This window comes from Primulina huaijiensis, chromosome 15 (assembly GCF_012295235.1).
Source record: "Primulina huaijiensis isolate GDHJ02 chromosome 15, ASM1229523v2, whole genome shotgun sequence".
Lineage (NCBI taxonomy): Eukaryota > Viridiplantae > Streptophyta > Magnoliopsida > Lamiales > Gesneriaceae > Primulina > Primulina huaijiensis.
The window spans coordinates 5,261,989-5,286,250 of NC_133320.1; the positions used below are offsets into that span (position 1 = coordinate 5,261,989).

Consider the following 24,262-nt stretch of genomic DNA (forward strand, 5'->3'; position numbering starts at 1 on the left):
TCTTGAAAATTATGAATGCTTTTGGGACTTGTAGAATTTCTAAGAAATTATTGATGGTTCTTGGTTGCTAGTCGAGTAAATTTTTGAGGATTTCATATAAGCAATAGCGATTCGAAGACTACGACAATCTTTAGGATTATAAATGTACAATTTGAGGATTTTAAGTATCTATGAAAATGTAAGATTAATTATGAGAATTTATTTAGGATGCATGCTCTACATAGTTGGATTTAAGGATTGAATTGCAGGAATTGAGAATTTTAAAGACCTAATTGTAATTACTAATAATTTGAGGACCTAAGTGCAAAACAAAATTCTAAGGGACTATTTTCGAATTTACCAAATTTTGGGGATTAAATTTTGAGTTTGAGAATTTTAAAGTTTAATGAGGTAAAGATGGAAAATTTTATGAGGACAATAATGAAAATTTCGAAGAGTTATAGGACCAAAATGTAAATTTGGAGAACTGTAATGGCCAGATTGCAATTTTCAAAATTTTTAAGGATTAAATGCGAACTTTTGAGGAACACTTGGGATTTTGAGTTTTTATAGAAATGTAAGACGTGTTATGAGAATTAATTTTGGGTTTAATAAACTTAAGGCTATTGAACCTTATGATACGGGAAATCTATAAAATGAAATTGGGAATACTGAGAACTCATGGGTAATTGTGGAATTTTCGAGATTTAGGGAAAAATTGGATGATATTCGAGGAAAGTAAGAATTAATTTTAAAATCTTAGGAAATTTGAGAACTTATCTAGTAGTAAGTGAGAATTGAACGATTTAAATGGTAGGAATTTTCGGTTATTTAGACTCGAAGGAAATATAGAATATTTAGATATTGGGATTATAATGTTATAATGAATGGTAACCAAGGACATTGTAGGATGAATCAATCTTAGGCATTTGTATAATTTTATGGTAATAATATGGTGTATATAATATTAGTCATGTTTAAATAATTATGTATATCATATCACATTATTATAATGAAGTGTCGTAATGTATTTTGTTTAAAAATCTTATAGGCTTTTATGCTTGTCGTATCCCTTACCGGGAGTGTGGGATGTCGTCTTAACATCCTCCTAAGATTTATAACAAGTTTTTTGAAAAATTTATTTTTATTATTTCTGATCTTTATTATATAATAACATTATATTATTTAAATATATACACAATAAATAAATAAACAATAAAATAAATATTATTACTTTTGTTACCTTTTTCTTCTGTTTTGGAGCTTGGAAAAATATGGAGGACTTTTAGAGCTTCGTGCTGATAACGTGTTGTGAAAAAGTAAAAATTTACGGTAAAAAGTAAAAATCTCAAACTCTCAAAATTATCACATTACACACTTTATAATATTTTTCTCTCAACTCAATTGTGATTTTCTTCACAAATGAGAGATCTATTTATAGAGAATTTTGGAAATAATCCAAAAATAATTACATCATTACATTTATTATCACACACTAATTTTAAATATTTACAACTCTTATTTTCAACATTCAACTTTTTTATTTTCAACATTCAAATATTACAACTCATATTTTTCAACACTCTTATTATTTTTCAACAGATGCAATCACTTCTCAGATGATTTTTCGCACATTATTATTATTCTTTGTTAACATAGATTGATAATTTTTTTTAATAATATTATTTATGCTTTATTTGTTTTGTATATATTCATAAATAAAATTATTCTTATTTTTTTAATCGTAAAGTGGACGGTTGATATAATTTTTTAGGAATGCATGATTGCATGCCTATAGTTTAAAAACGAGTATTTTATTTTATTTTATTTTATTTTTACGAATTTGACGCATGTATCTATTGCATTTTATGATTCTCACACGTGATAAAGAGAGCTAAGAGCAACTCCAACACTTGCTCCACAATGGAGTTGCTCCATTGTGGAGCAAGGTTTTTCACTCCAATCCAGCACCAAAAATGGTGCTGGACTGTAGTTGTCCTAAAACCCACTCTAGATGTGGCGCAGCTCTTTTATTTTTTTTTTAAAATTTTTTTATTTGTTTTTAAATAATTATAAATATTTAATATTTTATTATATATTAATTATATAATTAATATTTTTATTTTTTAAAATTTTAAAATAATTTCCTCTTGAAACTTAAATATTAATTTAAATTTTTTTAAAATTTTTTTTAAAATTAAATAGATATTAAATTAAATAATTATTTTATTTATATAAAATAATTAATCGATTTTCTAATAAATAATGAAATAATATAATTATATTTATTATGTATAATTGTGTAATGGAATTATAAATAGTTATTATTGAATTAAAATTAATATTATAAGAATATTCTGAGAATATTTTTTTTTTAGTGTAGAATGTAGTGTAGATAGGTTGGAGATGAATTTAGTGTTACACTATTGTAGTGCAGAATATAGTGCAAAATGTAATGCAGTAGATTGGAGATGGTCTAAGTGTCCAATACTCTACGTCTATGAGACGTAAATACAAAAAAACCATGTTTAAAAACTATGGATGTTTAAAAACTATGGATGGAATTTGAATGATTGGATTTAAATGAAAATGATAGAATGTTAATTCAATAGTTATTTATTGGTTATAACTATTTAATGAATTATTATGCAGTTGGCATGTCAATATTCGATTGTGGCATTTGAAAGTAATAATTTTAATGAATTATTATTATGTAGAACTCAAATATAAAGCCAAAGATTTTTTTTCCCAAACGGTAAGAAAAGAGAAATGAGATGTTACTCTAGTATATTATCATAATATTCTATTTAACGATAAATATTTATCAATACATATATGGTTTATTTAGTTTCCAATGATCCGCACATTAGTTATTAAATATCCACAATTAGATGAACTCTTATGTCACATATTACATATATATAGCCGATGACTTATAAATCATCTGAAATCAAAATATAAGATTTCGAGACCGAGTTATAACAAGTCCCCAACTCGAAAGGAAAAAAATTCTGATTTTATAAAAAAGACTCTTACTAGTACAACTTTTAACAAATTATTAATTATTAAAATTTATGACTAATTTCAATCAAGAGTGATTGCCACCACCTGGTGTAAAAAGAAAGAAAGAATCTTTAGAGAAATGTTCAAACAGCACAAACCATTATACTATAGTAAAGAAAGAAAAAAAGAATCTTGGTAAAAACGCGAAATGACAATAACGATTACAGTTTAAAAAACGTGGAACCCGAAAGCGCGCTAAAAATGAAGTCAGTCAAGTTTACAGAATCCAGTAAAAAAGGTGTTTTCATGGTGGCGTAGGGGGTGTGGGGTCCATAGCCAGATTCCCATGAGCTCCTACAAATAGTGAATTCCTTCCCTTTGCATTTGCAATCAAGCCAAATTTCTCACAGCCTCTCGCTGTTACGCTATCATCCTCATATCGTATCCATTTTCTCAATCTGTGCAAAGACACTTGGATACTGTTTTTGGATTGATTGAGGTATGATTGATTGTTTCAAGATATTTATGTCATTGGTACTGATTTTGCTTGCATTTGTGGTTGAAATGCTGATTTTTTATCTGGGATTTTGTTTTGTACACTTGTTTATCATCCGAACAATAACGGGAATTATACTGATATCTGTAGAGGGGAAAGCAAGCAATCGGTTTTGATCTTCAATAGTGAAGATATGCCGATGAGGAACAAGAGTTTTCATTACCTTTCTTCTTCTTCACCGATAAATGAACTCGAGGAGGAGTCACCAACAAAACAAGGCATAGGCACTATTCTTACCTCAGATTGTGAGAGAACTAAAAATTCCTCTTTGAGAAGAACTCTATCGGCCGACATGTCTTCCAAGAAGTGGCTTGAACAAAACGGCTTTTTCTCCCCTGTCAAGAAGATTGCATCCTCTGGGGAACTAGGTAATTCGGTAGAGTCTTCTTCCGTCTCATCATCGGAAGATGAACAAGGATACGAAAAATGTCCGGGGCAAGACGAAGTTTGGGCGTCGATTTTGTCGCATAAAGTGCGAAACGGGATTCAAAAGCCAGAGCAGATGGATGTTTGGGGTTCAATTCTGGTTCAAAAGAGTGAGACTTGTTCTAGTGTTCCACCACCTTACGTCCATCCACTCGTGAAGAGATCAAGCATCACTTTGAGTGAACAAAGTCTTGATATGTGTACTGAATGTATTGGATCAGAAACTGGATCGGATGGATTTTGTTCAGAAATTCTGAGTGATGTAGGCCAAGAAGAGGTGAAAGAATTGAACTCTGTTGGAGATTTCCATCTCCCAAATTCTAGAAAAGCAATGGCCACTCCTTTACCGCCCCCACTATCTTTCATTTCTAGTGATGGTGCTTCGATTTACATGCGATCCCACCGCAAGAACGGTAGGTTGATTCTTGAAGCTGTGTCTGTTCCTTCAAGAAACTGTTTTCAAGCTCACAGGGGAGATGGACGCCTTGTTTTATCGTTTATGGATGATCACACCCCACAAGAAGGTAGCGAGGATATGGAGGATAATGAAAGTTGGATTGATGAAGTGTTTGATAATACGGAAGAAGCTTTTGATCAAGGAATTGTGGATAGTGGCAGTTGTGATGGTGGTGAGGAGGAGAAGGAAGAGGAACGGGTGGCAGAGGAGAAGTTTCAGGTTAACAACGCCGGGAAAGTAGTGCACTTTGTGGCTGATCAGAGCTCAACATCATTGCCAAGATTGGTAAGTGTGCAGAAATCAGGCCTAATGATGAAAAACATGATGGGATTAAGGAACAAAGCAATGAACTTGGAGGCTGAGGTGCCGGTGGAGGAGCTCCAAATTCCTGAGCCTCTCCCACTACGGCCTCGTGTTCCTCGTTCAATCTCATATCCGCAAATCCCCCCTTCCTCATTCAACACTTACGAGTACTTCTGGCGGAACAAGGCCGCCGTTTGTGATGGTGTCGTCAACTCCATTATCGCCACCACACAGTCCACACCCATCAAAACCAACAACAATTGCAAGGCAAAAGGCACAAAGAGTCAAGATTTGGTGCTAATGAGAGGAAACAAGACAGAGTATTTTGTTCCATATTTGAAGGGATGCAAGGAGTTTCCAAGATCTTTGCTAATATGGGAGCCATGTAGCATTGTCACATCCTAGTTGTTTAGCCAAGTCCTTAGTCCCTCTGTATTGGAATTGCCTATCTTTGGTAATGAAAACTCCAATCTCAAAGCAAATGGTAACATCGATTAACATAGATACACTGCAAAAAGTTAATTGTTTTAACTTTGATCAATTATTTTTTTAAGAAAATGATTTCTCTGTTTAAAAATTAATATGATACCATAAATGATGTCTCACATGACTTTCCATGTGAATAATTCACAAAAGCCTCCACCTTCGATTTTAAAGAAAATTTGGGATAAACAGGAATATATATTGAACAACAAATCCACAATTAGATGGACGGAATGATTGATTAGGAGCTCGAAGTTTGCAGCAAAGGATTTACCGAACACAACCGACTCAAGAACTAATGAATCAGTTATAGTATGCCTAATTTTTAAGAGTAGTCTCTTGTGAGACGGTCTCACGAATATTTATCTGTGAGACGGGTCAACCCTTTCGATATTCACAATAAAAAGTAATATTCTTAACATAAAAAGTAATATTTTTTCATGGATGACCCAAATAAGAGATCCATATCAAAAAATACGACCCGTGAGACCGTCTCACGTAAGTTTTTATCAATTTTTAAAAACCGTACACGAATGGGACAAATATGTCTAAATTTTAAAAACATGGGTTTCAAATAATTTTAATTGATATGAGATTTTATGTTTTTTTTAAAAATTATTTTATAGGGGTGATAAATGTAATTTATCTTGGACAATTTAGTGAATCTTTTGTTAACAATTGTTTCGGAGTTGGACCTCATTCAGAATTAGAGCGATAAACAAGTCGAGTCAGTTCGCGAACTTTTTGATCCGACTCGATAAATATTTAATTTGTATCCGAACTCGAGTCGAACTCATTTTTCGAACTCTTTTCAAGCCGAACTCGAGTTTTAATATTTTATAAATATAATATTGTTATATTTAATATATATATATATATATATATATTTCGAGCCTTTCAAATGTTATGAGCTTTTGAAATTCATTTTCGAACCTTAATATCCGATTAATAGTTCAAAGGGCTCGCGAATAAGTTCGAACATTTCGAGCCGAACATGAACTTCATTTTGAGTCAAACTTGAACCACAAAATTTTAAAATTTCGAACTTCGAATCGGACTCAAACTCGAATATACTTAATTCGAGCCAGATTCAAATTTTTTATTAATATTCGACTCGATTCGATTCATTTATGCTCTTATTCAGAACCTCAAAAGGCCAAATGGAATTAGATGTTACTAGGAGTTTATTTTGGGCCTAGTTCTGAACCCCTTCCAAGCCCAAATATTATACATAGTAGGGTCATTTGTCCATATCTCAAGGCAAATAGGCCCATTTATTGGAGGCCTCTACTAACTACCTCTTCCATATTTGGTGAGAAAAATCCCGATGGGCGAGACTGCCACCTCCGCTGCTGCTCCGACACCTGACGAAGATCAGCTGCTTAAAAATTTCCTCGCGGAAGTCAGCGAGGTCGAGCGTGACAATGAAGTTAACAGGTTATTTATAATGACTTATAAGTATCAATTTCGTAAAATTATTTTATTTTAATTTGTTTCCTTTGTTTAGTTATAGGTTTGTGTTTATCTGGATATGTGTTTGATTGAAATGATGGCGAGGAGGCAAAGAAATGTCAGAGTGGAATTTTGTGGGTAATTTTTTAGGTTTCAGGGCTATATAAATTGATGTGCGGCCGTGTTTGCGTGTATAATTTTTAGATTTGTTTTTGGGTGATACACAATGATTAGGTATTGATGATTCGACCGTAAAATTGGGAATCATTGAATCCATTTATGCAAATAAAGGTAACTTGTGGGTAAACACGAGCTTTAAGCTTTAAAATGCAGAGGTATAGGTGAGTGCCATTTGTTGCTGAGAAAAGTTTGGTTAAGGCAAGATACTTATCACTCTATCCTGTTTGATTACATGTATTTTTAATATTCTTCATCATGTAGTCTATTGATTGACCATTTGTGTCGTGAATGGTGTTCAATTACAACTATAAAAAAATTAAGTACCGATGACTCTATTGGATTATTCTATGCTATATCTGAAGTATTTTTCCCCTGTAATGTAGTCAAATGTTAGTCGTGGAATCATCAACATATATGTCAACTTCAATAAAAATGTGAGGGCTCATAGGCTAACCTGACTCTACTTGGGACTCCCTTTAAGAATAAAATATTCGTGAAAAATCTTTTTGGTTTCTTTGATAAACTCTCCTCCTTCCCTTCTTTTTTTAATTCCTTTTATTTGTGATTTTTGCGCATGCTACTGGCGCAGAACCAAATGTTCCATACTAATAAACTGGACTTAAATGAGGTTTTGCTTCTGCTGCTGACCTTTCTTATCTTGTTAATTCTTGGCTTCTGTAGGATTCTTTCATGCTTCAAGTTAAATTCATTTGAACATCTTAACCTACCATTTGATTCATCACCAGATGATGTAAAAAAGCAATATCGCAAGGTGATCTTTTGCATTTACCAATATATTCAACTATATATTATTATTATTATCTTTGATTTTGATGAAGGGAGTTTTTAAGGTTACTTTCTCCTCTTTCAGTTATCGTTGCTAGTTCATCCTGATAAATGCAAACATCCACAGGCAAAGGAGGCATTTGCTGGTAACAAACTCTGACCAAAATATGTAATTTTCTGCACGCAACATTTTACACTTTTATGCATTTGGTGACAAGTTTGTTTCATAGCTTGATTCTTATTCTACATTTCATTGGTTTTATAGAAGCATTATTGTTATGGTAGTTTGTTAAGATGGTATCTATTTGAAATAACTTGAATACTCTATGCCCATTGGATCCTGTTAACCCATTTGCTTCATGTAACATTATATACCACTACTCTTTTGGCAACATCAGCATCCCCGAGGTTTGGTCTTGTTCGATAATAACGACAGTATGACAACTCCCTGATCCTTGAGGTATTTGGGGTGTGTAGTAGTTCTGGCACATAATATTAGTAGAACAGGACTTAAAAGATTATAAAGTTGAATCTTTCATTTTGAGAAAAAGTGAATGCTTTCGAAATTTTTTTCATAAAATTTGAATTTTTTTATTCAACGTGAACGACTACGTCTGCTCATTCTCGTCTAATTCCCCCTAAGTAGTCAGTATTTGGTCTTTTTGGTGGAAACAATTTTCGTTCTAATTATATGCCTATAATGGCACCATGGGAGGAACTATGGCCGTGTTTATTATAAGCTCCCTCATGTGAAATATGGTCGTGTTTAGTATAAGCTCCTTTGTGTTTAGTAATTTACTATGTTGTTTGAAAATTATCCAATCCTTCATCCTGTTTTGAGCCTAATATATATCTGAGGATGTCTAGATTTCAGTATAGAGGAAAATTCTGTATTTCATACAAGGGAATTTAATAATTTTACGATTGGAGTATCATTGCAGATTTATATGTTTCCATGGTTTCTTGTTCGATTGTGAAGCTCCCGCTTAAGAAGGTGGATAAGGTTACCTTTCTCATGGGATTTGGCAATCATCTTTTAAGTAGAAAGCAGTTTAAATCAATTCTCCTATTATTTCTCAAACAATGTGTTGTAACATTTTGTGGGTTATTTTTTTTGGTTAAAAATCACTGCATACTTGGTTTATCAAATGAAGGTTTGGTGCTCTGGTTAACTTCATGCTTAGAATTTTGATTCACATATTTCTTTGAAATTATTTTTCCCTACCTTGTAGCCTTGGCTAAAGCTCAACAACTACTACATGACCCACAGGAGAGGGAGTATCTTTTGAACCAAGTTAATTCTGCAAAAGGTTTGTGCTTAAGCTTCTTTTTTCTTAAGGACCTATTTCCTCCAATTTTTCTTGCCTATATATAGTTATTTAAAAATATGATTGTTTGATTATACCAAAAAAATGGTTTTTTAAATTAAAATTGCTTGTGGTTAGCTTCAAATAAAAAAAAAATCTTGTAGCTTGATATTCAGTTCTACAAGTGGATCAACTACCAATTCACATTTTTCTCTTTCACATCTAATATTTTTGCTGCATTCTTTTATGGAATGTCTTTTATGATAATAGTATAGAGCTATAAAGAATTTCCGTCATATGCTTATAAATATGACCTTTCTACAGTACATCTGTAAAGCACTTATCTGTTCTTAATGTATTGCAGAAGAACTTAGAGCAAAGAGGAAAAAACAGTTGAAAAAAGACACTGCTACCAAGTTAAAGTCATTAGTAGATGAGGTAAAGGTTCTTTTTTTGCATCCACTTTCTTGATAATTCTTGGTGCATGTGTTGTTAATAGTCCCCTGTCCGTTGAAATTTGCAGAAATAATATTTCCTTCTTCTTTCTGTGGATGTCTTTTTCATTTCTTCACCTTCCATCCCATTATTTGTTTCTGTTGATATGCGATCTTTAATCTTTTGGTCGGTTTGACCTCATCTTTTTCCTGTGCATCACACTGTTTGCTTCTGCTAAAATGTGAATGAAAATACATATATTCCCTTCATGATTGAAATTTGAACTTAATATCAGTTGATATGCAGGTGAAGAACAGATTATAAGTTTCCATACTTTTTAATAATGATGCAGGGAAAGTATGAACAGGAATATGAACGATCAGATGAATTCCAGCAGCAGCTCAAGTTAAAGGTTCGAGAACTTTTAACGGATCAAGAATGGAGGAGAAGGAAGATGCAAATAAGGGTATGCGGCATCACTTTTTCTGTGCCGATTGCTATAATTTCTCTCTTCACATCCATGCTATCTTTGAAACTTGTAGATATCAGAGGAGGAAGGTAGATTAAAGAAAGATGAGGAAGAAACTAAAGAGTTGTGGAAACGGAAGCGTGAACACGAAGAGCAGTGGGAAGGCACAAGAGAGAATCGGGTTTGTTGTTTATACATGTCATCTGACATAATGACACTTGTTAGGCGTGTAGAAAGATGGATGGATAGGTCGACAAAAGTGAGAATGAGAATGTATTTTAAAGTCTGGTGATTTTAAGTCATGAACATCAAGCTACATAATCGATATTTTACCCCTCCTTTGAGCTTGAAATTGGAAGTACAAGTGCCTGTTGGAAACTCTGAGAAATTTAGTGTGGACAGTTTCGTTAAAACCAGCCATGTGATGAAAAGTTGAAGACACCAAATTTTTAGTTTATTGGTTTCATCGTGCACTAAGAACCTCGTTTTCTTGTACTAACATTGCTAACAGCTGATTTGGGATCTTTCAGGTTTCCAGCTGGAGGGACTTTATGAAGGGTGGAAAGAAGGCAAGATTTCTCTGTTTCATTTTGTTACAGTAAGATGTATTTTTTTTTTTATCTAAACCCCAAAAGTGCAAGTCGATGCAATTTTTTTGACATTTGTAGGTTAAGAAAGGCGAGCTTCGACCTCCAAAGCTCAAGACAGAGGATCCTAATAAATCCTATGTCCAAAGGCCGGTGCAACGGTGAACCAAGGCTTTTATTGTCGATCAATCAACTATATTGTTGGCACAAAATCTGTGAAGGCATAGGTTGAGCAGGGTTGGTGTATGGCGATGGCGTTAATTTGTATCTGTTATAAGCTCAAACTTATACTAATACAATCAATCGTAGTAGTTAAAGCACCAGTAATTTCAAGTTATGTGAAGCTCAGAGCACGATCGGATTCGAAAAATTCTCTCTTATTTGAACCAAATTGCTTTACGACGTACTAAGCGGAAACACAAAATTGCAGGAGGTGAATGACCAAAGAATTCCCAAAAATTCAAATAAAAAATTCAAAAATCAAAAGCCAACACTCTTCAATTATCGAAGTTTTAGGGATAGGAGGTGTGGAAAAATCAAAAGCCAAATTCTTCATAAGACATCGAAATAGGTCAAGTTGTGAGTATTTTAACCATGAACTTCATTTGTAAGTTGAATGTTAATGCTCGATGATAGCTAGTTGAGGAGCACACTGAGGATTGCCTGACAGTGCGATACATCAGGCCATAGTTTAAGGGGGGAGTATGGTTGATAGCGCGTTGCAGAGCATTATACAGAGATGATCCGAGCTAGTAAGTATATATGCGGTAGGTAAGCCGAGTGTTCCAGTCACTTATACTAGCACATATATGCCCCAGAAAACACCACCACCAAAGAAACCAAAGTTCCAGCAAGAGCCTAAGCACCACCACTAAGAAGCGAGGAAAACGACCCAACTGCAATAATAGAAGGTACCGTCAATTTACTTTAAAAAATTAGGAAAGTTTTATTTGACCATGGGGCTACACGTTCTTTCGTTTCTCCTATTTTTGTTCATGATTTTTCATTGCCATCAGAACACTTACCTTATCATCTATAAATCAGTCTGCCAATGGAAGTAAGGTAACCTCAGACATCATCTACAAAATTGTCCCATAAGGTTTCATGACACGAATATCCAGCAAACTTGATCAAATTACATCATATTAGGCATGGATTGGTTGTTTATGCAACAAACTCAGTTAAATTGTTACACAAAGAAAGTGACACTTCTAGGTCTCACCTCATCAAATTTCAATGATACCAATAATCACGAAAGATCCGTAGAAACAATGTCTGCTTCTCAAGCTAGGAAAATTAAGAGAACATGAGGGCAATAATTCTTAGCTTGTATCATAAACAAACCAAAAGAGCAGTCTAGGTTATCAGAAATTCTAGTTGTTCAAGAATTTCATGAGATCTTTCCTGAAGAAATCAGTTCCTTATCTCCTGATTTAGATAGAGTTCACTATTGAACTCACTCCCGGAGCCACTCCAAATCCAGAACCACTTATAGAATGGTATCTGCTGAATTAATGGAACTAAAGGTACAACAAGAAGAGTTGATCAAGAAGGAATACATACGACCGAGCTCATCATTATGGGGCGCTTTAGCTTTATTTGTAAAAAAACGGTACATTAAGAATGTGTATCGACTACTGGGAACTTAATAATCTTACTGTAAAAAACAAGTATCATCTGCCTCGAATAGATGAGTAATTTGATGTTTTGCAATGATTCGAGGTATATTCCAAAATTTATTTGCGCTAAGGATACTATCAACTGAATATTAGAGAAGAGGACATACCAAAACGAGTTTCAACACTGGTTACAGACACTAAGAGTTTGTGGTATTGTCATTTGGTTTGACCAATGCTCTAGCGGCTTTCATGGACATGACACATCGAGTGTTCCAACCATTTTTAGATAAATATGTTGTGATTTTCATCGATGATATCCTAGTGTACTCAAAGAGTCGGGAGGAATACATGCAACATTTACAACTTATTCTCCAAACTTTAAAAGAAAATAAGCTTTATGCAAAGTTTAGCAATGCAAATTTGGTTAGAAAAAGTAACATTTTTGGGACATATAATTTCCAAGAATGGTCTGGAAGTGGATCCCGCAAAAATAGAAAATATTGAGCAATGAAGGAAGCCTAAAAATGTCACAGAGATATGAAGCTTCCTAGGATTAGCTGGATATTATCGAATATTTATCGAGGATCTCTCAAAAATAGCTTCCCCACTTTCACCTTTAACCTGTAAAAATCATATGCATGGAAGGAAGAGTGCGAAAAAAGTTTTTCAGAAATTAAAGAAACTATTTACGACTGCTCCATTACTCACTTTACCCAAAGGAACACTTGTGTTTGTGGTTTATACAGATGCATATAAAGAAGGACTCGAGTGTGTGCTGATGCAAAAAGACAAATTCATTGCTTATGCATCTCCGAAATTGAATCTCATCCATGATATGGAATTAGGAGATACAATGTTTTCCCTAACCAAATGACAACATTCTCTATACGAGACAAGTTTTAGCATCTATACAGATCACCAAAGTTTGAAGTATATGTTTACAACTCAACATAAAATAACAAAGATGGATGGAATTGATGGAAGATTACGATTGTTCCACACTCTACCAACCAGGTAAAGCTAACGTGGTAGCAAATGCCGTAAGCCGAAAAATTAATCTTGCTAGTTTTGGTATAAAAAAGGATAACAATTATAAGGGCATCACATCTAAGGAGGGTTACACATTTTATCCTATGGGTATCTAGCGAGTTTAAAAATTGAACCCGAATTCTATGTCATAAAAAAGCTAGTCCAAAATACAGATTCTGACATTGTAAGGTAAAGAGAATCGGGAGAGCAACAACTCAACTTCACCACTAATTCTAGTAATGTATTAATGTTCGAAACCGTGTTAGTGAACCTCATTCCATGAAAAAAAAAATCATGGAAGAAGCCCACAGATCGTAATTTATCAACCATCCAGGAAGGTCCGAAATGTATAAGAACTTGAAGGATCAATTTTGGTGGAAAGGAATGAAACGAGATGTTGATTTTGTGAAACAATGTCTTTCACGTCAGATGATAAAATCAGAACATCAGAGATCGTGGGGGCTTTTACAACCTTTATCCAACTTGAGTGGAAATGAGATCCTATTACGATGTATTTTGTAATGGGACTCCCAACACTCCAAGGAGGCATGACAGTGTGTGGGTAGTGGTTTTTACCAAAACAGTTGACTTCATACCTACTTGCTAGAAGTATGACGTAGAAAAACTAGCGGAAATCTATCAAAAAGAAATAATCTGCTACATGGAATTCCTATCACCATAACCTCATATCCAGATCCAAAGTTTACTTCAAGACTACGGAAAAAATTACAAGAATTTCTAGGGACCAAGCTCAATTTCAGCATATTCGCACATCCAGAAACCGATGGTTAATCTGAACGAACCATTCAATTTTATAAGACATGTTGCGAGCATGTGTATTGATTTCTGAAAAAATTGGGAATAACATTTACCTTTTGTGGAATTTTCCTACAACAACATTCATCAAACCACATTCCATATGACCCCATATAAAGTTTTATATGGACGGAGATGTCGATCTCACTTGAATTGGGACACATAGAGATGGCGAAGTACCAAAAACGGTAAGGAAAGATTAATATCGCGTGAAGTCATACAAGAAGCCATTGATAAGGTAAAAATCATCAAACAAAGATCAAAATTGCTCAAAGTCCGTAGAAGAGTTATGCATATAGAAGACTGAAGGATTTGGAATTTGAAATTAGTGATCATATACTTCTAAAGGTATCGCCGAGAAAAGAGATTATATAAACAGAAGAAGAGGAAAATTATAGCCACAGTTTTTGGATCTTTTCGAATCATCGGCCGAATAGGGCATGTGGCATACAAGTTATTAATACCAGAAAGTATTTCAGGAATACATGATATTTCTCATGAATCACAAATTCGAAAGTGTTATGTAGATGCAGATAAAATAATTGACCCTAAACAAGGTAAATTAGAATGTGATATGTCTTACATAGAATGACCAATAGAGGATATCAGAAGAATAAAGAGCTTCGCAACAAAAAGATTCACCTGATAAAAGTGTTATGGCGTAATTACCACATTGAAGAAGCTACTTTAGAAAAAGGGAGAGAAAAGAAGAAAGCTCTGCCCCAAGCTATTTGCAAAGAACCAATATTGGGACCAAATCCTTTAAAAGGGGAGAGATTATATATATTAATAATAATAACAAACATAAATAAATAAAATAATAAAATAATGACAAGAAAACAGATTGAAAGTTTTACGCATAGGAAAATACTCATTGGTGGTGGCTAACCAATGAGAAATAAACTTTTAGTCAATTAAGCCAAGTATGCATCAAAAGCTAAAGTCACACTTGTCAAATATATGGAAAACTTTCTTATGCAATCTGTCCAGTCTATAAAAACTCAACTAAATCATCAGACATAGGCCGTAATTTTTGTGATCCACAAGTTAGTTTATAGGAATAAGTTTGTAAAAAATGAGTGCATTTTGAGAGAATTATTGTGAAACCTATTCAAATTTTCCCAAAAATTCCCAATGCTCTTCAAATATCTAGAAATCTTTTGGAACAGGAGGTGTCGAAAAATCAAAAGCCAAATTCTCTAGAAAAATTTGAAACCAGGTCAAACTGTGAAGGTATTTTAACCAAAAATTCATTTGCAAGTTGAATGTTCATGTTTTCATTTTATAACTTTGCACATGATTTCCGTTTTTAGATATAAAAGAAAAGTTGATATTTATATTCTCTAGTAAGGATGACAATAGGGTAGGGTAGGGAGGGGCTTGGCAGGTTCCTGGAGACGGAGATAGAAGCTAGTGAGCGGGGTAGATTGAGTTTTCTTTGTTTCAAACACTTCAACAAGTTACTTGCAGGACTCATAAAATCCAAAATTTCATATTCATATCCATATTCATATCAACATATTCATCACATCATATTCATATTCATGTTTGTTGAATTCAGATCGTGATTGGATGCGCATATGCGCGAGAGGTGCTGAATGAAAATTGTGACACATGGCAAGCGGCGGGGGCGGGTTTGCCATCCCCATCCTCGAATTTCATCCCCACACTCCTATTGCCTCGATCCTCGTTTCCTCGAACCCGAAACTGAGGGGTTCAACTTTTCATCTCCGTCCCTATCCCCGTTTCAAAAATATTAATAGGACAAGACGAGGACGAGTTCGGAAATTTTCTAAAACCAAAATTTATTATTATCTATTATTATTATTGGTAATATCAATATTAATAGTAATATCAATATTAATAATAATATTATTACTAATATTTTAAAAAATAATATTATTATATTATTACTAATAATAATAATATTATTTTATTACTGATATTACTTTCGGGGTGGGTTTGGAGATAGGAATAGTAATTTTATACCCACCTTGAACTATTTCGGGAATTTTAAAAAAATCCCCGAACCTGAATCTGAACCTGAACCCGAACCTGAACCCGAAAAATTCGGGGATCCTTGTCCTTGTTTTGGGTTTTTCCCGCGAGGCCCCAAACCCGTGTGGAAATTTGCCATTTATATTTTCTAGTTCATCCCAATGTTGTCCGGTTGCCCAAAATGTCACAGGAAGTAGCCTTTTCCGGCAACTACAAACTTATGAAAATCATTTAAAAAATACACCATGAAAATAATTTCAAAAATACACATTATGGGCAGTATCGACTAAGATTTTCGAAAAACAACATAACGTTCCACAGTGGTTTCACCTCAAAATCTTGGCTGTGCTTGGTCGCCGGGGAACACCCTCCCGCTGTCATGGTGGCGTGTGCTTTCCACGCGCCACGTTGTTTTTAAAAACTTACCATGGCCGAGGATTTCTACAGTGCTTTTAGGCTTCCGTCCAAGTTTCAGAGTTTTTAAGTTAGTATATGATTTATTATGAATTTGTTTTGAAAACCAAATGTCTATCACTTGTTTTTTTTAAAGTTCTAGGAACTGTTTTAATAATTATATTTTACTATCATGCACATTGTTTTTGGATATAAATATAAAATAAAATTTTTTCACCATGATGTCTAGTACACAAATTTCCGACCTATGAATGGAAACATTCACGGAAATCACCTTTTTTCGACAACCAAAACCCTTTGGTAGTGTCTAACCAATGAGAAATAAGCTATTAATCAATTAAAAGCAATTAAGCTAAGTATGTGTCAAAAGCTAAAATCACACTTGTCAAGCATTTGGAAAAATTTCACGTAATCTAGACTATAAAACACAACTAAATCATCCATCATACATGGGCTGTAATTTTCGTGATCCACAAATTAGTCTATAGGAACAAGTTTGTGATATTATATTGCACGGTTTCTTCTTACTATATAGCTTTTTGGCATTTAGCTAGACATTTATAATAAAATTACCATTCTCTTTACTAAATATTGCATTGCATCATATTAAAACTTCACATTTATGATATTGTAATGCATGTTTGATACCGTGAGAATACTATTGAATTTCAATCATTCATGAACTACTGTCAATGAATGGATGAATGACTGTTTATTGGAGTCCTGTACAACGATCATCGTACCAAAAATTGAGTATGCTGGACAATGCGTCTTTGGCCCAGAAAGTGAGTCCAATGAAAAACGAGTGATCGACCCGAGTATATTGTTCATTTAAACAACGTGACTTTGGTCCAGAAATGTGAGTTAACTTTGGCTCGAAAATGATTAAGTATACTGAATCTGTGTCAGCACGCAAGGAAAAACGCTACACCAGATATTGGTGAGAACCATCTCTTTAGCCTATGATATTCATTCTAGAAACCAATATAATTATTACATTATTATTGATTTCACATTGATTTATAGGAATTTTACCATTTTCATTTCATTATACATCATATTAAAATATTACGCAACTATATCATCTTTCGACTTGTTATATTAAATAAATCAAATTTATGTCCTCATTAAGTTCTAAAAGAGTTCACCTCTATTATCTTTTATGTTATTATAAAAGTCAGATATCGAAGTACCGGAGTTTGAACTAGAGAAAATAGGAAAATGAAAAGTATTATTAGTTTGATCTTTTGTGATATCATATCTAGTCCAAAATTTGTACCTTATTATATCAAAGTTATGGATTGTTTTATTAGTATGTTTGATTGTACTACTATAGTTAAATAAATTGCAGTAATGTTTTCTCTATTAATATTAATTATAATAACGTTGTAATTATGAGTCGGGAGCTCACAAATTTACATTCGAAATAATAATAATAATTTCTGATATATCATAAAATTTAGTATGATGTAAAATATTTTTTTTTTTTTGAGCATGTAAAATAAAATATTGCTTCTTGTGAAATGGACATTCTCATATTGGGAATGTTCAAGAAATTTGGGAGTGTTGTTTAAATTGGTAAAGTCGAGTAAGAACGAAATAGAAATCGTGGGTTAAAATCATGGAAACATCTGGAAGGAAAATCTAGTCCGTCAGTTTTCGAATCGACGGCTCACATCATCCCAATCACCAATTTCACAACCGACGGTCAAGATCTTATCACCACTCAATCTCTATCGTTTGCGATCTGTATTTATAAACCCTAGTTAGTTAAGTTCGCCCTCTTCGAACGTCTCGCTGGTTCTCTTCGCTGCCCCGCTCTCCAAATATCCCACGGAGGATTGATTGATTTGCCGACCAATTGAATCTGTTGATCTGGGATTAGGGATATTTGAAGGAATTCAAGATGTTTGGGAGGGCGCCGAAGAAAAGCGATAGCACCAAGTATTACGAGATCCTCGGGGTGCCGAAAACGGCGTCGCAGGATGATTTGAAGAAGGCGTACAAGAAAGCAGCCATCAAGAATCATCCTGACAAGGGTGGAGACCCTGAGAAGGTACAATTTAGAAAATCATGAATTGTTTTGTGTAATTTGTGGGGTGATTAGTTTGGTGAAATTTCTAGGTAAATTTTCTTGGATGTCTTGCGAATTTTATATTATTGTCTGGTTTATTTTCATGGATGATTGAGTGAAGTTACATAAGATCTGATGCCACTTTATGAGGAGGCTTCAGAGTCTTATAAATCAGTTCTTCTGAGAAGAAACCCATTTAACTTATAAAATTTGGGGTTTTTTAATAGTCATGGGAACAATGCAATCTGTTGAAGGAACAATTTTGTTATGATAATGATAAAATTTGTAACTTTGAAAGATATGTTTAGTTTTCTCTGGTGAAACGAAAGGGTACGAACTAGATCAGTGTTATTGGGCGGTGAATAATGAATATAGAAAGGATGGAAATTTATGTTATGTAGTATATAATGTTGATTTTCTAAATTATATGGCGATTTCTCAGTTCCGATTATTAAAATAATCCAATTTTGATTTCAAACCTATTGCAATTGTGGTTTGTAGTGGAGAGTGACCACTGTCTTCCATTGTTGTATCTAAGGTTGCACTTGGACGGAGGGATTTAAAGTTATGGATTTCAAATCCATTGATTTTAAATCTGTTTGATTGCTTTGATGTATTTATGTTGGATGAATTTCAAATCCACTCTCTATAAATGTAAATGTAATGGTAATGGTGATTATGATGACTTTGAAATCCACACAAGACGAGTGTCGTTTCAAATTCCTCCCTGAATCAAATCCCTCATCCTATTCAAATCCTTCCATCCGAGCACAATTTGACTGTTTGGAGCTACTTCACACGGTTTGATGAGTTTCCATAAGAATCTGTTATAATTGCTAGTTTTTGAGTTGGATTATGCTTGTTTAATCTGTAGTTTTCTCTTTACTCTTATTTTGAATCAAGTGATACTTCATTTTGTTTTCAAGGGTTGTTGAAAACTTTAGGTTCATGAAGTTTGATGTAGCTATACTGTCATATGTAATGATTATTAACTTTTTTCGTATGTTGAGTTGGTTTGTGTAAATGAATTTGAGTTTACCCCAATTCATGTCCAAGTTATGGATTAGATAGAGTTCTTGACTGAGTCTTTTAGATTTCGGGTGCTGTTGATTGTTTCATATGATGTGAAGTTAAGAAATTTGCAGAATGCTTTTGCTTTTGTATATATATGAAGTACAAATACGACCGTCTATGTGCACTGTATTTTGTTCAAGCATTGCCTGGTGATGCATTGTTTCTTTGAATAACTAAAAGCTTATGAACCGGTTTCTGCTGCAGTTTAAGGAACTTGCTCATGCTTATGAGGTTTTGAGTGATCCAGAAAAACGTGACATATATGACCAGTATGGTGAAGATGCACTTAAGGAAGGAATGGGTGGAAGCGGTGGCATGCATGACCCATTTGACATTTTCTCATCCTTCTTTGGTGGAAGCCCATTTGGTGGTAGCTGTTTTAACTTTAATCAACTTTTTTCTTAATTTAGGTTAGTTGCCTTTCTCGTTGACCCTTGTTCGTAGAATATAACTTGATTAAGGAGTTGTTTGTTGATTACCAGGAGGTAGCAGTAGGGGACGAAGGCAGAGAAGAGGAGAAGATGTAGTTCACCCATTGAAGGCATCGCTTGAGGATCTATATATTGGGACCACCAAGAAACTGTCTCTGTCACGTAATGTAATTTGCTCAAAGTGTAATGGGTAGGTTCACATCCGTGCCTCATGTTATGTATAGTTGATAGCTTGTTTTACATTCCTGATTGTTTTGAATGTTCTCTTTTTCAGTATAATTTTCCTCATTTGTTTGGCTTGTGCTACTTTGTTGGCAGTAAAGGATCAAAATCTGGAGCTCAATTGAAGTGCTCAGGGTGTCAGGGATCTGGTATGAAAGTTTCGATCAGGCAGCTCGGCCCTGGTATGATCCAGCAAATGCAACACCCTTGCAACGAGTGTAAAGGGACAGGAGAGACGATCAATGATAGAGATCGATGCCCACAATGCAAAGGTGAAAAGGTGGTTCAGGAAAAGAAAGTTTTGGAAGTCCATGTTGAAAAGGGCATGCAGCACGGGCAGAAAATCACGTTCCCTGGGGAAGCTGATGAGGCGGTATGTCATACCCTGACAAATAAGCAGTAATTAATGGATCCATGTGTTCTTAATGTTATGTGTCATGCTGCAGCCTGACACTGTCACTGGAGACATAGTTTTTGTACTCCAGCAGAAGGAGCATCCAAAATTCAAGAGGAAGAGTGGTGATGACCTTTTTGTGGAACACACACTTTCACTCACCGAGGCATTGTGTGGCTTCCAGTTCGTATTAACTCATCTAGATGGCAGACAGCTCCTTATCAAATCCCAACCTGGAGAAGTTGTGAAGCCCGGTCTGTGTTTCTTTATACTTTTACTATCTTGAATCAGCGACCGACCCATTTTTGCAGTCCTCTAATGTTCTTTCCTTGTGTGAAAATTTTAGATTCCAACAAGGCTATCAACGATGAAGGAATGCCCATGTACCAGAGGCCATTCATGAAGGGTAAACTCTATATTCATTTCAATGTAGAGTTTCCAGATTCCTTGAGTTCAGGCCAAGTTGGAGCCTTGCTGAAAGTTCTTCCTCCAAAGCCACAATCAAAGCAGACTGATGTAGAAATGGAGGAGTGTGAGGAAACAACCCTGCATGATGTCAACATTGAGGAGGAGATGCGAAGGAGACAGGCTCAGCAGCAGGAAGCTTATGACGAGGATGAAGATACGCATGGTGGAGCTCAAAGGGTGCAATGTGCCCAACAGTGATTGGTTCAAGTCCAATGTCTCTTATTTGAGGTGGTTTTATTTGAAATATGGAAAAGCGTGGAAGGTGCTTTTTGTTTCTAGGGTGATGTTACCTACTGATTTAATTTAGTTTTATGGAGTTATACTTGGAGATAAGATTGTTCTATATTTGGAAATTGCATCGTCTAGTTTTGTGATACATCCAGCGTTTATTTTTGTGCTTTTGAGTATGCTCTTATCTATTCTGTAAAAATATACTTTCGTTTACCCCCCAACCTTTTTCATTTTAGGGTATGATTATCATCTATGCTCAGACTGCTCAGTCGTGACCTTGTTTTATAATCTCATCTATTTCTATTCTGCTAAAATACCCTCATTTTAGCCCCCAAAATCTTTTTCATTTGAGCGTATTATCTATCACCTACGCTATACATGAATAAACACCCTAAATACAGCTTATATAATTGGAAACATGGTTGTATTTATGCATGTATATGTTGGTTTTGGTAATATATGTGTAATTTAAACAATCAAAACCACCCAATGGCTAATACATCACATGAAAGGTATAAGCATCATGTTGCAAGAAATCACAAAATCTACAATTACCAGTTAAAACGTTCACTAAATTATAGATGCTATATTGCTATATTAGTGACTGCAAAAAAATCCAGCAGAATCAGGAAGGCCTAGTTACCTACAGCTGGCTTATCTGGAATTTCTGCTGCTTGTTTCTCCTCTGCATTATTCTGATTTACATCAATCTTTTCTGCATCATCAACCTTCTCATCCGGTGTTCCCTTTTTGGCATGGTATGCATCCTTGATTTCGTCACCATTTGCACCTGCGAACTCCTTAGATTCCTCAGTTTTTACACCTATCACCTCAGTAGTTGCTTTCTTTGATCCCTCTGCATGAGCATCCGCACTCTCAGTAGCTGTATTTTTTGTAATTTCCAAATCTGGCGGTTCCTCCACAACATCGTCTCCCTCAGTTTTCTCCTCTGTTATTTCAATATCAACCTTCTGTGGAAGAACTTCATCGGTGATAACCTCTGCATTACCAGCATCTTCTCCGCGTGCCATAGAAATTTCACCGCTTTCTTTAGCTTCTTCTGCAGCAACATTGTTGTTTTCAATGGCTTCATCTTCTACTTCTGCATTATTATTCTTATCTTTGGCTTCTTTCTTTAGACTAGATTTTCTTTGCTTTTTCTTGGGAGATTCACTTTCAGCTGCCTCTTCTGCCTTCAATTTCTCACTCAATCTTGCAGAACGCCTTGGGCTGTCACCTGCAAAATACAAAAGCTGGTTGATGTCTTATAGCGCCTAAAAACATTCAGATGACCAAGCAGGCAAATATTTACCTACTTCCTGTATCCTAATTGAATACATCCATTTGTTTTAGCATCACTTCACAATGAGAATTCTTCTGTGTGTGAGAGGAAATAACAGGCAATTGAAAGTACCTAAACCCCAATCAAACTCAGAGATAGCGGGACCGCCAGTATGAGATTTGAGGTATCGCTCCAACTGCCTCTTATGCTTGATCTCTTCTCCAGTGGGGGATATGAAAACAATGTCATTTCTTCGAGGTGTACCACCTTTCCTCGGAGTGAACTGATTATTTTAGAAACGAGAAAAAAAATGTACTCATAGATACAAAAATTTCTTCAAATCAAAGTGTTTTTTCCAATCCAAAAGATAACAAAGTAAGTTCAGAGTATTCAACCACAGTGAAGGACAGGCACTTTGGTGTCCGAATATCAGTTTCACTCTACTCAGCATTCTTATCAACTTTTGATTCAGTTTTGACCATTCTTACCACTCAAACTTCTACACATTGATTGTGGTATAGATATAATCTGGTTAATTTAACTTTCATAATAAAATTTTAATCTGTAGGAAGGGAACACCACAAAAAAGGTACTAAAACCAAAGCTAAATATTCTCAATCACACAACATGACAGGCAATCTTGATGATATCCTCCTACACTGAAACATATTAATTTCTGATACATTGATCGAAAATAGCCTTCACTTAACGCAGCCATGGAGTCACAACAATCATTCCAGATCACTAAGAAGTGAAATTCTCAGTAACCAAAAACCTAGTCCATCGTCAATCACCAATCTCGCACTCAAATCCTCACAGCATGCGGCAACAGCACCAACGAACCACATTTCAGGATTAAACTCGAAAAACGATCAATCCCGTTCAAAATACACCAAAAATCCAAATGCATAATAAATCAAAATTCCAGGAAAAAGAAAATAGGAAGAACAATTAACGATAAAAAGACGAAAAACGCAGACCTTCTTAATCCAGCCTGGTGGAGCAGGAAGCTCTATCACAAGGACGTCAACTTGCTCGTTCTCCCGAAAACTCGCCATGTTCCGAAGTTTTCCACTCTCTGTCTCTCCCTATCTCTCCTGAAAACTCGCCGTATTTGATATTTCTCAACGAGTAGAATGAAAAATTCATTTCTATGGCGCACTGGATTCCGAGCCGGGGGGGAAAGCGTGACAGGTGGACGTCACAGGTTTATTAACTGATTTAATTATTCCTTTTCGCGTCCGCATTGATTTTTGTCGGCTTTGGTTTCTCAACACAATAAGTTTAGTAAGTTTAGGACATCCAGTCATTTAAATGAATTGGAATACTCTCCTGTTTGAAATCGTCTTACGTATTTTTTACGCAAGGTGATCATATTTTAAATCTTATATATAATGTCAGATAAATTTGAAAAGTTGTAAGATGAAACGAGATGAATCTCGTATAAAAGTGCACATTACTAAGTGTTATGTTTTCAGTCACAGTATAAGAACTAAATCCTATTTAAATATACTATTGAACCCGTGTACGCGTATACCATTTTTTTTAAGTAATTTGATTGATATTAAAATAAGAGTTGAAAAGATAAATATTGAACACGAGTAATAGATTTTATTTGAATAGTACTATCCACTCGACTTAAAGATCAATATGCTAGAACTTCTTTCGAAATTGTAGATCGTTCTCTCGCGAAAACAGTTGCAATGCTTCAAAATTTCGCAGAATGAAAATGGTGTCACTGACTGAAACTTGTTGCAACATAATGTTATCAGTTCAATTTTTTTCTT

At 34.6% G+C, this 24,262-nt stretch overlaps 4 protein-coding genes across 7 annotated transcripts; 3 read left to right on the forward strand and 1 right to left on the reverse strand.

Moving 5' to 3' along the window:
• The first annotated feature begins 3,299 nt into the window (after positions 1-3,299).
• LOC140958323 (protein FAF-like, chloroplastic) lies at positions 3,300-5,215 on the forward strand. 2 transcript variants are annotated; one of them, XM_073415738.1, is made up of 2 exons: positions 3,300-3,493; positions 3,642-5,215. In XM_073415738.1, the coding sequence occupies exon 2, from the start codon at positions 3,672-3,674 to the stop codon at positions 5,127-5,129; it is 1,458 nt and encodes a 485-aa protein (XP_073271839.1). In that variant the 5' UTR covers positions 3,300-3,493; positions 3,642-3,671; the 3' UTR covers positions 5,130-5,215. The 2 variants fall into 2 exon arrangements, with proteins under 2 accessions (XP_073271839.1, XP_073271838.1); XM_073415737.1 differs by having other exon boundaries at positions 3,301-3,481; positions 3,629-5,215.
• A 1,244-nt stretch (positions 5,216-6,459) lies between these two features.
• LOC140960199 (J domain-containing protein spf31) lies at positions 6,460-10,822 on the forward strand. 3 transcript variants are annotated; one of them, XM_073418361.1, is made up of 10 exons: positions 6,515-6,644; positions 6,715-6,797; positions 7,521-7,611; positions 7,711-7,771; positions 8,858-8,935; positions 9,297-9,370; positions 9,720-9,833; positions 9,910-10,017; positions 10,367-10,434; positions 10,505-10,822. In XM_073418361.1, exons 2-10 carry the CDS (start codon positions 6,739-6,741, stop codon positions 10,653-10,655), a joined length of 804 nt encoding a protein of 267 aa, XP_073274462.1. In that variant the 5' UTR covers positions 6,515-6,644; positions 6,715-6,738; the 3' UTR covers positions 10,656-10,822. The 3 variants fall into 3 exon arrangements, with proteins under 3 accessions (XP_073274461.1, XP_073274463.1, XP_073274462.1); XM_073418360.1 differs by lacking the exon at positions 6,715-6,797 and having other exon boundaries at positions 6,460-6,644; XM_073418362.1 differs by lacking the exon at positions 6,715-6,797 and having other exon boundaries at positions 6,460-6,644; positions 10,367-10,405.
• A 7,242-nt stretch (positions 10,823-18,064) lies between these two features.
• On the forward strand, positions 18,065-21,336 carry LOC140960284 (dnaJ protein homolog). Its single transcript, XM_073418496.1, has 6 exons — positions 18,065-18,355; positions 19,652-19,817; positions 19,930-20,068; positions 20,197-20,473; positions 20,547-20,748; positions 20,841-21,336. The coding sequence occupies exons 1-6, from the start codon at positions 18,206-18,208 to the stop codon at positions 21,158-21,160; spliced, it is 1,254 nt and encodes a 417-aa protein (XP_073274597.1). The 5' UTR covers positions 18,065-18,205; the 3' UTR covers positions 21,161-21,336.
• Positions 21,337-21,687: 351 nt separating this feature from the next.
• On the reverse strand, positions 21,688-23,733 carry LOC140960285 (uncharacterized). The gene is made up of 3 exons (XM_073418497.1): positions 23,456-23,733; positions 22,608-22,758; positions 21,688-22,430 (listed from the first exon to the last, which is right to left on the reverse strand). Exons 1-3 carry the CDS (start codon positions 23,531-23,533, stop codon positions 21,829-21,831), a joined length of 831 nt encoding a protein of 276 aa, XP_073274598.1. The 5' UTR covers positions 23,534-23,733; the 3' UTR covers positions 21,688-21,828.
• Positions 23,734-24,262: the final 529 nt, after the last annotated feature.